Here is a 19437-nt window from a genome sequence, read left to right as displayed (position 1 = left end):
ATCAGTGTAACAGTTTCAAAAGAATACACTCGGCACATTACATTTCTTTATTGATTTTGTCAGAATCCAGAGTTGTTTCAAACCACAGTGTATTGAGATTGCAATGGAAAGTTATCAACAAATACCCATTAAACATTATCATAAAAAAAAAATAAATCACAGTCAAGCCCTTTGAGGAAAAAAAAGGATTTTTCAACATTTTAACAAATTAATGAATCACCCAAATATGACCCAATATATCCACAAAGTCGCTTTGAAAACCAAAACACTTGCATCTGTGGCACAGGCTTATATGAAACTCGAATCTCATTGTGATCTACCACACCCAACAACTTTAAAGAACCCTTTGCATTTCTGCTACTAGATAAGATAATCCACGCTATAAAATTATACGGATATCCCTCCACAATAAGACATGAGATTGAGTGCACAACTATTACGAACAGACAATGAATGTGAACAACTTGCTTTGCAAAACACACTGATGTCTTTTCTTAGAGGACACTCGATCATGGCTATGATGATACTAATTATGTATTTGTCGAACAGATTTGCAGAAAAATACTTTCAAGAGCTGACAGGAATCATATTTGATCGTACATAAATACTGTTATTCAAACGCATTCATCACAGATTGGTTGTTCTTAATACAAATGTTTCCTTATTACATTTTACACTTATTACATCCTTCCTTGAGTGCATTTTATAATCAATACAAATCAGACACTGGTTTAAAGAAATAAAAACATCCTGTTAGTGGAACTAGTTAGCAGTTTTCATAGTTTCCACTAACAAATAGTCTGCTGGAGTTGAAACAAACAACTGAAGCATTAAAGTGACACTACAAATCCATTGGCCTCATGCTATGGAAACATCTATACTTGTATACACTGACAAAGCTTTATTCATATTGATTTCTAGTCAATCCACTCACAATTACAAGTGTTATTCAAGTAGTTTAGCATCAGAGTTCTGCATGCAGGCCCAACAATGTTCTCCAAAGCTTGGACCATGGCTTAACAGACTCCATTTAGGCGACTTGGACTTTCTTGATCAAATTTAAATTAAATTATAAAAGCTCTTTTATTTCAATGTAAATTAAACGTCTAAAAAGTACCTTACACTGTGCTTACATGGAAAACACTTGTGCATCCTCTTTAATAAATCTACTTAATGAAAATGCAGACCACTTACATCATTTGGCTTGAAAGGACGCAGTATGAAACATCACTATTTTGCTAAAATTACACAATAAAAACTGGTGTGGGACTGCAAACAATTCATTTGTAAAGAAAAACACAGAAAAGTCCTAAATATAGTCCTCATTTAACTCCTATAACCAAAAAAAGAAAGAAAAAGAAGAAGTCAGGACTGGAAAATAATAAAAAATTATTATTGAATGCACTTTTGTATCGTTCAAACTCAAAGTCACCAAACTGTATGGCACCAAGATCTGATCCCACATCTTCAGGTGTCAATCAGCTGCAGTCTGCTGATCTGATTGGAGGCCTTGGTGAATGTTTGGTGACGGTTGCAGAGAACAGCAAGGCAGATTGGCAGAATACAGTATCCTACAGTCTTGGGATCCGCTCTCGTGCAGGAGTAAAGAAAGAGAAACACCTGCAGGTAGGGGAGGAGGAAAATGGTGGCCCAAACCCAGAAGGGCAGGAGGAGAAGTCTTGTTTTCAGAGTCACTATCCATGAGGTCGTAGAAGGGGAAGAGGATGAAGCGTCTCCTGACCATTTTGCCTGTGCTCCAGATGTTTTTTCCACTTGTGCCAACACAAGTCGGTTGTATGTTTGGCTGATCTCAAATATGTAATACACTGCAGCAACACTGGCCAGCAAGTACAGTCCGACTCCAATCCACCCCATCCGCTGACGGAAATTCATCATTCTCCATGCTCTTCCCTGGAAAAACAAGGACAGTGCATGAAAAGAACTGAGGTAAAGTTGGTTTTATATTCACACATTCGTTCAGTGACAACTTGTGACACGGTTCCTATAATGTTTAACACACGCTACTTTGAATATTCGGTCAGAAATAGCATAACAACATTAGCACTAGGGATGCTCCGATCGATCGGCAGAAGATTGGTATCGGCCGATAATCACATATCATGACTCGATCGGCGCTCGCCAATTTGGTCAATCTCATGAACCGATCGCATGGGTTTGTTTAGGAGTTTACAAGCAGAGGTAGATGCATATATATATATATATATATATATATATATATTATGCATAGCATACAGCAGCCACAACAGGAGGTGCATGATGCGATCCTTTAACAGCAGCTAAAACATACAAACGCGGTGCGACCTCTGTTTACAGTTTATTGTAAAGATGTATTCGATTTTCTAGATCTGCATTGTAAATTGTTCTGCATTAAATACGCGCTCCAAACTTTTTCATGATTGAGATGTTGAATTCTTCTTTTACAGTGTTTCCAAATTGCATTGTTTGTAATTTGTCTTACCAATTTTTGTGGTGGTTCATTTCGCTGTGGCGACCCCTGACAAATAAGGGAATAAGCCAAAGTAAAATGACTGAATGAATGAATTATTTAGTTTATTCTCTTAGGTAAGGTGAGATCTCCACTTAAGGTCCATACTTGAAGAGAAAATGTGCTTAATGCATTATAAAGCTTGAAGCATTAGAATCAGTACTCTGTATTGGCTGATCACCATGACAAGGAATCTGTACTCGGTATCGGCTGCAAAAATTCAACTCGATTTATCTTTATTTGTATAGCGCTTTTACACAGGGTTTCTGCAGATATCATAATGTCAAATTTAAGACTTTTTAAGACCATTAAGTATTAAATATAAGACCTATATCACAATATCAAAAACACGCATAAACAGAAAATGCAAAACTCACAAAATTAGTGGTAAAATAAATTTAAATTGAACAGTACTAAAGACAGGTTAAATGCACCATTGAACTACAGAAAAAACAAACAAACATCTTAAGGCTGATTTATAGTGGTCAAAAGAAACCCACTGTAAAGTCAGACGGATAAACAGAGAAGTAGTATTTAGTAAGTAGTAAAGTAGCTAAGCAGTAAGAAATAGTTTCCGGAACTAGGTCATATCATTAATATCATTGAAGATTTTTAAACTAATTGTTTTAAATTATTTTTATAATTTATTATAACGATTATAAAGATTTTTATAACCATTCAAGATTTTTGATCACTAGCTTTTGTTCATATCTCGGACAGTTCTACCTATTAAAGTTAAATATTAATGGCAACAGAACATGGGTTGTTTTACAATTATATTTTTTATTATGGCAAGAATTATAAGCAAAAACAAGCACACTTAGTAAAAATACAGATTTTTTTTTTTTTTTTTTAATTTGCCCACGCATTACTGTCTGGCTAGTTTCTGTCCTCTACTTATAAGCTAAAAAGGCAATAATGGTCTGATATTCCTGACCATTATCATCAATAAAGCCTAGAAATTGGGCATTAGTATATTGTAAACCGATTTATATGAGGTTCATATATTCCTTTCCAGTTATCAAAGAAATAATTTGTTACTTAATTTTAGTTTGTAACTATTAAATTGTTCTAAATTCAAAAGTGTCATATATACATCAGTGTAAAACCTATAAATGGTGAAAAAACATATTCTGTAATATTAAAATCACCTGGGTCTCCACTTTTGCATGGCCTCTTTTTTGTTTTAACAAACTTATCCCGCAGGCTTTTTCAAACTTTAACAAAAACTTTCCTCCTTACCGTTGCAATTTCTAGCCAAGAATTATTGGTCATCTGCTTCTCCCTATAGTCACGCATGGATGGATCATAAAGGTGTCTGTACAGTCATAGCAGTCTGTACAGTTTCAGACAAAATCTCTTCAATAATAGAAAGCTGATTGGCTATTGCATGGTGGTCTCATTTGTAGTTGTAATACCACAAATTACATATGGACTAGTGAAATAAAGAACTACAACACCACGAAAACCAGGCAACAACAACAAAAAAGAATTTAAATGAGCATTAGTTGTAGCGTTACATGGACATAGAAAAAATAAGACCTGTGCAAAAATATTTAAGACCTAGAACAGCGAATTTGAGACTTTTAAGGTCTAAAATTTCGATTTTTAAAGTTTAGACTTCTTAAGACCCCGCGGAAACCCTGTTACAATATAGATTGTGTAAAAGCAGCTTCACATAGAAGATTATAGTGAAATGGAAACAGCATCAGTTCAGTTTTCAGAGTTTAAGTTCAAAAATCCTGTGAACAATGTTGTACTTTGATCATCTTGGCTGCTAATATAATTTCCCTGTTTAGAATTTGCAAAGAATATTTTTCTGAAAGTATAATATTAAGGAGAAAGTCTAAATGTGCAAAAATAAAAACAACTTTACCCCTATATGAAAAAGAAGCCAAACATGGTTGTGAAGTCATGTAATCAATGGTTTCAGGACTTTAAAATGAGAACAGTTTTCACTAAACGACAAGTAAACAGAAACTCTAATAGTGAACAGTTATTTGCACATTTAAAAACAGCTTTCTTAAAAGTTGTACGAAACAACAAGTTCCTAGACTAATTAAAACTAACTAGCAGGAAACATTTGGAAAAAATATATTCCAAAGAGGAAGTGTTTCCAGCTCAATAACCTTGCAAACACACACACCATCTGGAGATTTCTCAAAGCTGTTGACCAGCACTGGTGTGTCATTAAACAGCGACACGCCTCCGTCGTATCGATAAGCACATGATTTTAACTCATTGTTACTTACCGTAATCACACGATCAATCCATTTTTCGCGGTTTCCAATAAAAAGTGTTCCTCAAGCCAAAGCACACAGCGTAGGTTTGTCACAGGGTTGTTGTCATAGGACTCACTTCCTGGAATGGCTACATCCGGGAAGTTCCCATCAATCTTCGAGGACTTTATGATTAACCTAGGAAAGGACTCTACCGCCCCCGTGAGCATGTCTGTGGTACAAACTACACTGCAGTAAACACTCCACCACAGTAGTGTAGTATTACACTGCCTTGGGCAACGATTTTAAACGTTTACTAAAACAATTTTAACTTAGCTAACACTTGTATTTGTGTTATGTTAAAAAATAACACTGCTATATTATGGATGACGGCTTATCCTGATTGGTTTTAGCCTATATAAAATAGACTTACAACACAGCTTATGATTTGAGTATCTGTGGTACATCAAAACAATTATAAAGTAGCCTACAACCAGTCTATAGCGTATAGAGAATAGGACTGGAGATATGGCAAAAACGCATTTTCGAATAAATGTTCTCCATATTTAACGATAACGATGTATATTTCGATATAAGTTGTTAATGCTTCCAAATTTAAAAGAGTAAGCCCAACAAAGCCACAAAAATTAGAGTGTCCATTAAACGGCAAAACATTTTCGGCCGATAAATTTTTGGTGTTCGCTTTTGCTAATATCAACACACTTGTAGATTCCCATTGTTGCACATTTCAGCTGTGTGATTGGCTCTTATTTCAATATAGAGTAAAAAAAAATCTATAGTTTATCATTGTTATTGATATTCATTTTATTGCGATTCGATATAATATCGTTTATCGGCCCAGACCTAATAGAGAATAAAATAGCTTTGAGGCCCTAAATCAACATATGGCGGTGGTACTTTGTTCTTTTCATTTTTCTTTTTTTAGTTATTTTTGGAATATTTAGTTATATTCTGAATATAAATAAATAGTATGCTAATAAATATGATATTTAACGAATTTTTAAAAATTCTCATTATTTTTAGAAACAGTAAAAGATAAGAAAGGTTTGCTGAAAGGCAGCAATCATTTTGTCAGTAAGAGAATTAGTCGGTTTGCATGGAAAAGCCTGACAAAAACATAATGTCCTCTTTAAACATCACAAATAGCTTAAAACAATGTTTCTTGCTGGTGTCATATAGCTTGATACATACAAACCCATTCAAGCAAATCCACATTTTCATGCATCTCATTTTCTTAGCATTTTGTTATTACATTTGTGAGATCCCCTAGCAACTAGGGGAGAGTGGCATAGTGCAACACGTTTTGCATCTCCTTCAGTTTCTTAGAGACAGTTTTTGTGGAAATCCAAGTTTTTAATATAATAAACCCACATCTATTGGACACACACCCACATTGCTATAATATGTGTACCTATAACAATATATGCAGAATTTAAACTTGAACAGACAAAGTCAAACATTGCAACTGACCCCAAGCAATGGGGCCGGATACAACATTCATTAAAATGTAATAATAGCAAAAATTCTAAAACATCAGGTTGGATTTTATTTTTATTTGTTGGTGAACAGACTAAATGTAAATTGGTTCAATTGTTAACTGTGTTAAATTGGCCATACAATTACAGACTATAAAAAGAACAAGCAACAACCAATTATCAGGCCTAAAAAACTAAACAAAATGTTGTTTTTTTACTGAAAATCTAGACTGAACCTTTACTAAACTACTTCTTTGAACTTTGCAATTAATTAAACAAAGAATTCATTTTTTCAAATTAAATTACTTTAAAACTGTGAGAAAATTAACATTGTACATTGTTATATGGCACTTTTGAATGAATTTTAATAAAACATGCTGTGCAACTGTCCCAACTCTTTTAACCCTGATTAAACTGCCTAAGGAGATACAATAGTTTTAACGCTTGATAGCTATACCTATTTAAAGCTAAGAAAACAGTGATTTAAATTATATGAATGAAAAATGTTTCATGAAAACAGATTAGACAGTATGAGAAATTTTCTGAACATTTAAAAAAACCTAAAAATGAGTTTTTAAAGTAATTTATATGAATGATTTCTCTCAGATTGAAGGAGGGTGTAATTAAGAATATATAGTATGAATATTATCACTCTAGCTCATTCCTGAATGGAGGAATTAGTTTGCCCCATGTTGCAACAATTCCCACTCCCCCACTATATTTCATCTCCATGTGCCTGTGGCTTTATTAATAAAATAAAATAAGTTGTTTATAACAAAAACCAATTGCGTTCAACCACAAGTCTGCACATACTTTTCATTTACATAGTTCCTGTGAAACATTTAAACTTTGGTATGACACAATAGAATGAATGAATTAATGAATGGACGTTGCCTCTAGCTAACATCACGCAGCTAACATCACGCCTCTAAAGGGTGTGTCTTGGCAAATAAGTTTCGTTGCTGTCCAAGTGGCCAATCAACATTACATTGTTAATCGACAACATGGTCGAGTAATGGACAGACCATTTGAACATATAAGCGTTGACATCTGAGTTAGGCAAGGGGCACCCGCGCAGGTTTCATACTGTCTTCTGTCATGATGTGTTTGTTATGTCGATACGTGTTGCTGTCATATAAATAATGTGACGAAGTTGTCATAAAATTGAACAACTATTTAGACAGAGAGACACACTTTCTGGAGGACACAAGCAATACTGGATGGACTATTGATGACAGTCTAAACCTGTAACTTGGACTTTACGAGACGTAAAGGAGAGACTCGGAACTTCACATTCATTCGGTACATTCATTCTGTCAGGTAAATTCAAACTCGCTGTCATGAAGTCGTCAGTATTTTTTTGACATAACCACCAACTTATTCTTACGTTTCATGTACTTTACAATACTTAATAACCAAACTGCTTTATTAACTCTCTATCTGTATCTCTTTCTCTAGAGATGCAGACGTTCGTGAAAGGAAAGCGAGTTGGATACTGGCTCAGTGAGAAGAAGATTAAAAAACTCAATTTCCAAACCTTCGTGGATTTGTGCAGGTGTGTAAAAAACGCTCATGATTAGATTGATATGTTTTCCAGTTGTTGCCAGGATGTTTTCAATTTTAGCTATTAATTACGTAATTAATAAACTTCTTACGAATGTTAACTGTGGTGTTATTGTAATACAAGTGTAGTAATCATGTTTGTAAGTGCATAAATTACCATTAATCCATTATTACAGATTACTATAGTATGGTGTGTGATATTACCATAGTTCAAGTACAATAACATTTTTAAAAACATGGTTAATTTACATAACTTTCTCCCCAATATTAAAATGTACCCACTATTTACTCATCTCTATGTGGTTCAAAAGTGGTTCATTCTTTATTCTTACGAAGATATTTTGAAGAAGTCTGAAAACCTGTAAGAATTGACTTCCATAGCAGGAAAAACACGTACAGTGGAAGTCAATGGTTGCAGGTTCTTAGCTTTTCTTTTTAGCAAAAGAAGAATATCTTATTTTGTCTTTAACACAAGAAAGAAACTCAAACAGGTTTGTAACAAGTGAGGGGTGAGTAAATGATATAATTAACATTTTTTGGCTGAACTATCCTTTTAAGAGGCAAAACTGTCTATTCCAATTTTAACTAACTTTTCTTTGCTTACTATGTAGTGTTTTTTCTCTTGTAATAGGTTTTGCTTGCCATATTGCTTGACAAAACGTGCTAGTAAATGTTTAAAAACCTTTTTATCTGGATGTCATTTAGACATGATACTTGATACATTTACACATTTAGCCATGAGACATGATACAAACTTAAGTAGTTGAGATCTGATGTTTCACCATATAGGCAGCTATACATATGTATAACAATGGAATAGTTCATTGGCAGTTGTTTAGTAACGTTGGAGTTATTTGGCATAATGGGGTATATGCACACAGACTTTTAATTTCAGTCAGCCAGCCCCAGGGCTTCCAGTTAATTGTCATCCCATACAAAATCGCTGTGTTTAAGATCAGATTTAAAAAAACAGCTATTTTTACTGCCTGGCTGACATACAATATAAAGTGGGTATCAGACCAAACAAAAAGCACTTTGTCTTTAAAACATGGAAATTAATTTTACCCCAGTATTTTCAATGTAATTTTTTGCGCTAGCCTGCTGCTAATGATAGCGTTTAAACGGTCTTTCGTCTCTTTTTACACTTTAACAACCAAACGAATGCTTAAATCTATTTAACTAAATGTATTGTAATTACATTACAACGTTGATGCTATAAAAGGAACCTTATGAAACTGAAAATAGTCACAAAGCTTTCTTTATCTTTTATCATTGGCTGAAAAACACTAACTCTGCATATAGCCCACTGTAATTTTATAGTATTGCAGTTATTTGACCCTATTTTAATGATTTTGAAGTGCTGGAATGTAATGAGTTGTTGACAGTAGCATTTTACTATCAAAACAATTTTTTCTGGATTGCTTACCAATAAATCACAAAACATACAAAATAAACATAAGCCCAATTTGTTTAATAGGGATCAAATGTTAAAACACCTTGTCATTTAATATTAGCAAAAATAAAAGTTTCTGCTATCTGTAGCTATCTATAGGATTTTTTAAAAAGATAATGGAGTATAAAGTATAGAGTTTATATTGAATTCTACTGTATAATAAGAGAACTGCAGAAAGTGGAGCTTATAGAAGTGCTTTAGGATATAGGAGACATTATTCATAATGCCTTCCCAGTGTTTCCTCCAGGCCGTTTTTACACAGATCTACCAATTAACTGTGGCGTTATTTCAATAACAAATGTCGTGAGCGCAGTATTAGAGATCGCATTTATGTAATAGTCTACGAGCAATTTGCTTGCGCGCCAATTTTTTCTGCTCGTGCACAAAACTTCTTGCACGCCCCCTCAAATATAAGCCGCTTTATAAGCGCGTAGATCTTCTTGTGCATTCTCAAATAAATGCTGCTGAAGTGCGATTTAGTGCATTTATGTAACGAGTATGTCTCCAACATTTATTAGATTTGCTAGGAATATTTATGAATGTCACCAATAGACCTACAGAGCGGCATTAATGCGTCCTGAAGTAAAGTTAAACGGCTATACGTTGTGTTTGCTGGCCTCACGCATCACGCACCTGTCAGTCAACCAGTCAGCACGTAACCTTAAAGGGTTAAACAAATGACGCACAGCACTACTACGGTTACAGAAAAGTTCGCACTGTTATAATTCACTTACCCTTTAATAAGTTTTGGTGCAATTATTATTGGTGTGAATATTAAAATTCACTTTGCATAACAGAATTTTCATTATTTACATTATTCAGACAAGTTGTCTCTATAAAATGTAAAACGTAATTGCATTAATGAAATAATGTTTTAAGTCATAAAAACATAGAAAATCTTTGTCAGCATAATTAATCTCTCTACTGGGTAGTCCCTGCTTCTGAATTGTGCTTATAAAAGGTATAACTTATAACACTGTCCTCATAATTAAACAGTTTTTAATTCCACAGATTTAGGAGTAACATTGCTTGCATATCTCTTTTAGACTGCATACATTCCTTAGAGTCAGCAGCAAGACTGTGACTGTTGCTTAAAGGCATCATCATAATTATTTTATTCTTTTATCCAAGGTCCTCTTATGATGTTTGCATGCTTTTTTCTTTCCAAAACTTTCAAATCCATAACTAATTATAAGGTTTTTCCGGTTTTGAGATTTTATGGATGATCCACAATGATGTATTGGAAGTATGATTGGATAACTGTTCTGCATAGCAAACTGGCTTTCGACTCCCCAACCAGTTTAAGTGAGGAATTAAATGTGTTGGTGTTGTATGGTGAAATTGACATGACACACAGTTCTTTTAAATAGTTTGCTTTCACTATCAATTAAACTAGCATGAAAAGTGACATTTCAATAAATCATTCTTATAGTGAGGACTCCATTTTAAGTTTATAGCATTTTGTTGTTGAATGTGATCAGGTTGCAATTTCAAGTTTTCAGTGACATTAATGCAAGTCACAGACAAGCGTATAGATTTTCTCTTTAAACTCAAAATATTAGTCGATTTTGATGGTACAGATACGAGTAAGACATCATACAATAATTTAAGTTATTTATATATATGTATGTATATGTGTGTGTGAGGCCTTTTAAATGTGGAGTGGATTACAGAAATTATAGCCTACAATATTTGTCAAAATGGCTGTGGCGTAGAAGGTAGTGCTGTCGCCTCACAGCTGGTCGGTGGTTTGAGCCTCGGCTGGGTCAGTTGGCATTTCTGTGTGGAGTTTGCATGGTCTCCCCTGCACTCACATGGGTTTCCTCCGGGCGCTCCGGTTTCCCCCACAGTCCAAAGACATGCGGTAGGCTATGCTTAGCCTACCCAATTCATGGGTATGAATTGGGTAGGCTAAGTTGTCCATAGTGTATGAGTGTGAATGAGTGTGTATGGATGTTTCCCAGAGATGGGTTGCAGCTGGAAGGGGATCCGCTGCGTATAACATGTGCTGGATAAGATTTGGTGTTTTAAAGTGTCTTATTCTGATTTTAATTTAATCTTATTCTATTCATTTGTGCTATTCATCTTCAAAAATGAATAAATTCATATAGTCAACTCATATTAATTTATAATGAATGTAAAAGTGTGTATAGAAGTTTAAATTTAATTAAAATTTTAATTTAACGTAGTTATAAATAAATAAAATCATAGATAATAGCAGAATAACTGATTTCGGTAACACTTTATAATAACTACACACTATGATTCATCTATTAAGCATTAGCATCTAGTGAATTCATTATCTGTTAAGCATTAACTCTACATTAATAAACGTTAATAAGAAGCATATAACTGAAGCTACAAATGCTGTATTCTTGACTTATAACCACATTTATAATGTGCTTATTACTTGTACTTTCATACTTTGTTAATGATTTATTTTTCATTACTAAATTAAGTATTGCATTATTAACAAACCAGCTATTCAAGCATAGTTGGTGTTTTTTAGGATCATTCAGAATGAGTTAGTAAATGATTAATAAACTATTCAAATTGACATTTATATATCTTATTATTCAGACATATACTAATAGTTAATTTGTATGTTAATAAATTCTTTATTAACTCAAATTCATGCAGTTTTGTGACCTAATCTAAAGTGAGGACTATTTATGCTTTATAAATCCCTTATAAATGACAATTAAAGGCTCAGTTATATTCTAAACAGGAAAAGAGAACAAAAATGACATTATTCATTTCTATTCATCTGAAGATACACAAATGAAACTGTATTAAATAAAAAATAAATCTTTGCAACCTTATCTAAAATAAAATTACTGTACATGTTAAACATTGCATCCTATTATATTGTTAAAAATTATAATATTTTAGTTGTTTTATACAATTTTATGTTGTATTAAAACACTCCTGCTATTCAGCAATGTTTAAACTTTACAGTAATTTTACTTTTTTAGATAAGATTGCAAATATTTTTGTTCATTTGAAACCAAGCCTTTAATTGTCATTTATAAATGATTTATAAAGCATAAACAGTCCTCACTTTAGATTAGGTCACAAAATTGCATGAAGTTGAGTTAATACATAGTAACCATTACTATATGCCTGATTAATAAGATATATAAACGTTAATTTCAATAGTTTATTAATCATTTACTAACTCATTCTGAATGATCTTAAAAACCTCCAACTACTCTTAAATACTAATGGTTTGTTAATAATGCAATACTTAATTTACTAATGAAAAATAAATCAGTAGCAAAGCATGAAAGTACAATCATTAAGCAGATTATAAATGTGGTTATAACTCAAGAATAGAGCATTTGTAGCTGCAGTTTTAAACTGCTTACTAACGTTTATTAATGTAGAGTTAATGCTTAACAGATAATGAATTCCCTAGATGCTAATGCTTAATAGATGATTCACATTGTGTAGTTATTATAAAGTGTTACCCAGATTTCTAATAGATCTCTTTCTCAGTTTTGGGTATGTGTGCCTTATTCAGTGACTCTATCTATCCACAACCTGGCCCTGCACAATATTTAGCAATTTTCTATAGCATGTTTATTGCTCCTCTGTGCCTCGATCCAAATATGTCATGCACAAATCAGTGGTCAAAGCTAAAGTATCAGGCATTCTTGGGTGGAAGCAGTGTTTTAACCACTTATGACATCATAGATAGGCACATTCCAGGATCTGGTGTTTTCCTTGCCTGGTGTCAATATAAAGCTTAAGTTTCAGCAACAAGAACAATTTCAGGTCTGATACTTACAGGATATTCCTTCGGTGTGATGACCTCTTATATATTAAAATCTCAAGTATAACAAAATTTTTGATTTCATGACCACTTTAACTGATTTAAGAGTAAATTGTTTGGTGTGTAGGCCATTGGATTCTACTGTACATTGCAATGTCGCGAGTATGTAAAGCTATAAATGCTCTGTTTGCAGAGGGAGGCGCATGAACATGCCTTAAAAATGTACCTGTGTGGATGACGTTTTGTGCGTGGGCTAAATTACATTTCTGAGAGGACGCTAGGTGTTTCAGAGTCACTGTAATGTGATCTCTTTTTTTTTGTAAACGTGCTTTAGTCTGCAAATAACCGGTTTGCAGAGGGATTTTACCTGAGCTTGTGGAACACGTTCAGCATTTGTTATGCTACAGGCTGTCATATATGGCTTTGATGAAAGATATTTTCACATAGTTCACAAAGAGGGTTTAAAAACAAGTGATTTACTCAGCAATACTGATAAACTCCCACATACATTCATTAATTCACAACCTTGTCAGTCAGTTGATTATAGTTCTTTTCAGTGTCTTTTTTGTTTACTTAGTTTACCTACAATAAGCACAATAATAATCACACTATTCATTACATAACCTGTTAACATTTATTTAAAAAAGAAGTGTGTTTATCTTGAGTTTCTGCTTTGTTTTGCTTTTTTGTGTGAGAGACTGAAGTTTAAAGAGGGTTTGTTTTAGGAGACACAGCTCCCCTTTATTTTTTCATATTGCTTTCCTTCGTAAAGTATCAACAATACTATTATTGTGCATCATATGCAATCAATATTAAATATTCATAGTTTGTTTTTCTTCTTTTCCAGAAAACAAGGCATAGAGATGATTCAGGTATGATACCATATGACAGTTTTCTTTCTTTTTTATGGCTTTTGCATGACACAAAACATTTTTCCAATAATGTCAGGCCGATGGCACAATATCATTACAATACGCTTGTCAGCATCTGCTCCAAACATTACAAACAAGCCTTTCATTATTAAATGAAAATGAAGCTATGCCTGGAGGTACTTACATAGAAAATATGACCCTCAGAGTATTATGTACTATTGCTGTTGTCTACATATTATGTTATAATTATGCATTACTTAAAGGAATACCCAATAATCAAAACTGCCTCATCATTTATTCTTCCTGAAACCTTTATGAATTTCTTTCTTCTGTTGAACACAGAAGAATATATTTTGAAGAATGCTGGTTTCTGGGACCCATCAACCTCTATAGTATAAAAAAACTACAGAAAACATAAAAATGTGTTCAACAGAAACAGGAAAATATGTTTTGAATAAGTAAATGGTGAGTAAAGGTGGCAAAATATTCATTTTGTGGCTGTTTTACTTAAAACTACATTTACATTGAATAACTGCCAGTAAAAACAGCTTATAGAGACTTTTTCCACAACAGTTCTCAGCCAAGGCCTAATATAGCCTAACATAACAAAAACATAAGCTTGCCCTCACTAAATTACATGAAAATTGCACTGATTAGCCATTTCTTGGCAAATACAGTTCACAAATATGGCTTATCAGCTGAAGCATTGCCTTGATAGATTCTACTGTATGCTATTTTTCAGCTTATCAAGTAATTCTATATGGACATGCATGCTGGGGACATTAGTGCAGTGGGAAAGCATTACACACAGAGGTCTTTAAGACTGGTGTTTGTCTCTGCTTAATCTAAGATCCTTGGCTTCAGTCAAGGTGGTGTTTTGTTTTTTAGAGAGTAAGCTAAACTCAATCTGTCCTCTTGATAACAATGGTACTGCAAATAGATTCACCTGCAACATGCACATTTTGTTCTAGTAAGGAACACCTGGCTTTGGCATGATTGAGAGTGTTGTATTTTAGTCTTATAGAGACGTCTTTAGTTTACACTGTGTCCCGAAAACAATTGATTCCCCGTTTTTTAATGCTGAAGAACAATAGCCATATTTTTATGACAGTTTGGAAAATCACATGAAAAATGCTTAATGGAAACACCAAGATGTTCATATATTTTGAAAATGCACTTAAAATAAATTATGTGCACAACTGAGTTGGATAAGCTTTTTATTTGATTAAAAAAATGTTCACAAACTATGATGGAAAGACATTTACCAAAAAAATTCCAGCATGCGCATCAAAAAGTCATGTGAGTTTGCTTTAGCACATCATGCTATAACTATAATGAGCACGATAAGATGGCATCAATGGAGAAATCAGCAGATTAATCAGATTGCATCTGAAACAAAATCTGAAATGTTTTTTTGGTTATTCTAAAATGCCTTAGCCAAAGTTTGTCATCAAAGTGGTTCAGTATACCAGAACTGTCTGAGCGGCTGCGCTCCCAACGGATGATTTCATTACATTTTGAGGTGCAAGAAATTTATTATATAAGAATAAACACCCACAGCAGCTTTCCTGAACCAGCAAATACAATTTTTCATTTTGATATTTGCCTCCAGTTGATCAAGAAGTGACAATTTTGTTCCACTCATAGGATAAACACATTGCTTTATTTACAAATGCATTATGCAGTATTCCAGTTTAGCATTTTTAATTCACATCTTTGGATGAAAACATAGCTAATGAATCTACTGTTTTTTCTAATTAGGCCATTTCATCATGCTATGTTTGCTCAAGGATGGAGAGTTAACAGCGTTGGGGTTATTTATTGAATGATTCTGTCACATTTGTGCCACCTTCTCTATACCTAACCTTGACAATGATAAATCATTAGACACATGACTCACCATGATATGAAAGTCATTAGAACGTACTAGTGTTTTCATTATAACAGTAAAAATTATAACCAAAATCCATTTTGATTAAAAATTAATCCTGGGTTTTTATATACTGACGTTTCACATGGTATAATACATTCTTAAACTCTAGCTTAACGTCTCCAACCAGTCATTCCCCAACTCAATGAGCACAGTACATAACCTGTTTACATATAGGCACCCTGAATATACTTGTATTCTATATAGACATATCGTGCTACAAAGTTTGTTGACTTCTTAGTTCATTTCTTCACTCCAACATTTTCGATCACCGTCGTCTCAAACTGATTATATTCTTGCACAATTGGCTCAAGAAACAAATTCAACAGTATTAATACTAATCCAATACCAAATGATAACCAAATTGAAAACAGTATTATTAAAAAACATTGCCCGTAACTCTCCTGTTTCATTTTATACAAGCATAATTAATGTAAACAATACTCCATACAGTAAAGAAGCTTGTATATCATATGGCACATACTGGCTCAGGCGTCACGGTGGTGCAGTGGGTAGCACGATCGCCTCACAGCAAGAAGGTTGCTGGTTCGAGCTCTGGCTAGACAGTTGGCATTTCTGTGTGGAGTTTGTTTGTTCTTCCCGTGTTGGCGTGGGTTTCCTCCAGGTGCTCCGGTTTCCTCCACAAGTCCAAAGACATGCGCTATAGGTGAACTGAATAAGCTAAATTGTCTGTAGTGTACTGTACTGTATGTGTGTGAAGGCAATTCCCAGTGATTGGTTGAAGCTGGAAGGGCATCCTCTGCGTAAAACATATGCTGGATAAATTGGTGGTTTATTCCGCTGTTGCGACCCCAGATTAATAAAGGGACTAAGCTGAAAAGAAAATGAATGAATATACATACTGGCCCAGCCGAATCACAATGTAACAGTTTCAAAATATATTTTTGTTATGCTCCCTATAATACAGCTCCTTTGTTATATTCCTATTATTACTCATATATTTCTGCAACGTTCAGTTTTTAAGTTTTTATTGTTTTAGTGCCTGTGTGTACATGCCAGGATGATAGTTTTATCTGATAAAATGGTAAAATGCTTGTCAGATAGGTATGGAGATTCAAGTTTCACTCATACTTCAATATATCTGTATATTTACAGTACCGATATGCTGTTTAGCCCTATTCATATATAACACACAGTGTTTCCATAACTGTCCAAAACACATAAAAATGAGGCATGCAAAATTTTAATAAGCGTTGTTTACACTACACAATATTGGCAGAAATTGGCAACATAATAAGTTTAAAGAGCACAAGGTGCATTTATTTATTTTTATTTATTTATATTTTTACCACAGGTAAAAAGTATTACTTACTCCAATTCTAAATGACAAATGTGAAAGATTTATTTATTTTTAAGATTTATTATTATTTTACAAAAAAGAGACGTGAAAGGAAGAAGAAACATTTAAGATATATTACTGATTACGTACCTACATTTCGGGAGAGCGCCAAATACATCCCAGTAAAACGAGTAAAACCCTCGTTTTTAGCAGTTTTTGTTTTTGCGAAACCACCAGAGGCTGTGTATGCTTTTTCAGATCTCAAATTTCTCTCACGAGTGCCATTAGCGCCTGCTGTTCTCACGTAAATCCACAGAGGCCACTGACCGACCAACCAATCTCACCTCATTCCATAAACCCAACCGATGGTGTTTTAAAAAGCACTGATTGACCAGCGCCCACCCTCTTCCCTAAACCCAACCGACAGTATTTTCAAAAGCAATCCAGAAAAAGAAAAGCCCTCGCGGCAGCCTGATTTGTACTACATTTTCAGATTTTACCAAATTCTCACCCTGTTATTTACTTGTTTGTTTTATTTTTTTACATTTGTCTTACCTGCTTTCTGGAACTGTTTGATCCTGTACCATTGATCAATCTTGATATTGATATCTTGATCAAATCTTGATATTGTACCATTTAAAACAATAATTACAGACAGGTATGTATTTACCATACCGTTATACTGCTCATAAATTACACACAGTGTTTTCATAACTGTCCAAAACACATGAATATGACCCATGCAAAATTTTAATAATCATTGTTTCACACTACTCACAATATTGGCAGAAATTGGCAACATAATGAGGTTTAAGAGCACAAGGTGTATTTCTTAATTAAAAAAAAAATAGTACCTAACCCCAATGTTACCTAAATGTGAAAGATTTGTTTAGCCTATTTTGGGAGATGTGAAATAAAGAAGAAACATTTAACATACATTTATGTTCTGCTGTGATTTTTATTTTTCAACAATAAAAAATAGAAAGATTTTATACACGAAAAGTATTACATTATAAAAAACTAACAATTAAAATGTTAAATAAAAATATTTTCACAAGTCATCTCTGACTTTTTGAACCCACTGAATCTAGTGATTTGGGAAAATGCTTTATTTTGGAGTAAATGACTGGCTCTTTGTGGTAATGTTTTTAGTGGACATATGAAGACAGTATTTGCACATTCCAGCAGGACATGCCCTTGTCAGCTATGTTTATATTGCGTTAAGTTAAAGAGGAACCAAGGTGGACCTGAGATACGTAAAGCACCTCTTAAAACAAACCAGTAGATTGTAGTGGAAATAAGGTGTAGATTTGCTTACAAGCCATGCAGAATTCAATGCATATCATCGGTTAAATTAAACCAACTGATTTGTGTTTACGGACAAACACCCTTCTTTTTTGTTTTGCCATGGAAACTGTGTTAGTTTTGAAGAGAATTCTGGGAACAGAGTCACCTTGTTTTGTTTTGGGACTTGCATGTGAAGGCTGGCCAACTAAACCAAGGTCTGTTCCCTCATTCTGCTCTTTCACGAGGATTCAGACGCTTATCATTGAAGCTGTCTGAGTGAGTGAAACACTGAGGGCTTTTCTTCACTCCCGAGATGCGTAACAAACGCTTCTTTGCAATCCACAGAATGTAGGGTGTGGATACCTAAGAGAGTAAAAGATGGACTTTGACCTGTTTACGTATTATACAATAGACAACCCAGCTGCACCCAGTCATAGCTTTTATATGGTCTGTATAGCCTAGCAATCAGTCCACAGGCTGATCAGTTTAGAAAGAGGGAGTGTCATTAATGTGATTAAGATAATGCGATTATTAAATCATTCAGACACTGGATGTGTTAATGGGGAAACAACTTAATGGCATCACTTTGAAAATTAATTTTTCGCTTAATGGCTTTGAGTTATGTATTTTCTGTAGGTAAATCTATATTTAGGTTGTTATAGTCTGCCTTCACCTGTCAGTTTGTACTACTTTGGTTATTAAACTATTTTATAGGTTCATAGTGCATTTACCTACAGTTTAAGATCTGCAGGTTCAGCATGTCACCACCATAGAGATAAGATAATTGTGCATTCTCAAGAACATACCCACACTCATTTCAAAAATATTATGTCCTGAGGGTCAGGAGAGTGATATCCAACACATCTGATAAGGAAATGTATCTGTCTGTATAAATTGTTATATATGTAATTAAGTTTATATTATTATATATTTGGAGTTATTATACATTTGCTCACTAAGGCTACATTTATTAGAATAAAAGTAATTAGTGAAATATTATTGCAATAAAAAAGAGTTTTATATTTTTTATGCAAAT

At 33.7% G+C, this 19437-nt stretch overlaps 2 protein-coding genes across 2 annotated transcripts in view; one reads left to right on the top strand and one right to left on the bottom strand.

Moving 5' to 3' along the window:
• Positions 1 to 33: 33 nt before the first annotated feature.
• tmem251 (transmembrane protein 251) lies at positions 34 to 4872 on the bottom strand. Its single transcript, XM_056445364.1, has 2 exons — positions 4759 to 4872; positions 34 to 1911 (listed from the first exon to the last, which is right to left on the bottom strand). Exon 2 carries the CDS (start codon positions 1894 to 1896, stop codon positions 1468 to 1470), a length of 429 nt encoding a protein of 142 aa, XP_056301339.1. The 5' UTR covers positions 1897 to 1911; positions 4759 to 4872; the 3' UTR covers positions 34 to 1467.
• Positions 4873 to 7217: 2345 nt separating this feature from the next.
• itpk1a (inositol-tetrakisphosphate 1-kinase a) overlaps positions 7218 to 19437 on the top strand; it is a 36066-nt gene continuing 23846 nt past the window's right edge. The window contains exons 1-3 of the mRNA XM_056445372.1: positions 7218 to 7541; positions 7680 to 7776; positions 13860 to 13884. Coding sequence (XP_056301347.1) covers positions 7682 to 7776; positions 13860 to 13884 — 120 coding nt within the window. The 5' untranslated portion in view covers positions 7218 to 7541; positions 7680 to 7681. The remainder of the gene's footprint in view (positions 7542 to 7679; positions 7777 to 13859; positions 13885 to 19437) is intronic.

The sequence above is a fragment of the Danio aesculapii genome, chromosome 20, assembly GCF_903798145.1.
Source record: "Danio aesculapii chromosome 20, fDanAes4.1, whole genome shotgun sequence".
NCBI lineage: Eukaryota > Metazoa > Chordata > Actinopteri > Cypriniformes > Danionidae > Danio > Danio aesculapii.
The sequence above is the reverse complement of the archived record's forward strand: the minus strand, read 5'-3'. Positions and strand labels throughout refer to the sequence as shown.

Coding starts and splice junctions, on each gene's coding strand:
- tmem251 (XM_056445364.1), bottom strand. CDS start 1,896: ATGATGAATTTCCGTCAGCGGATGGGGTGGATTGGAGTCGGACTGTAC.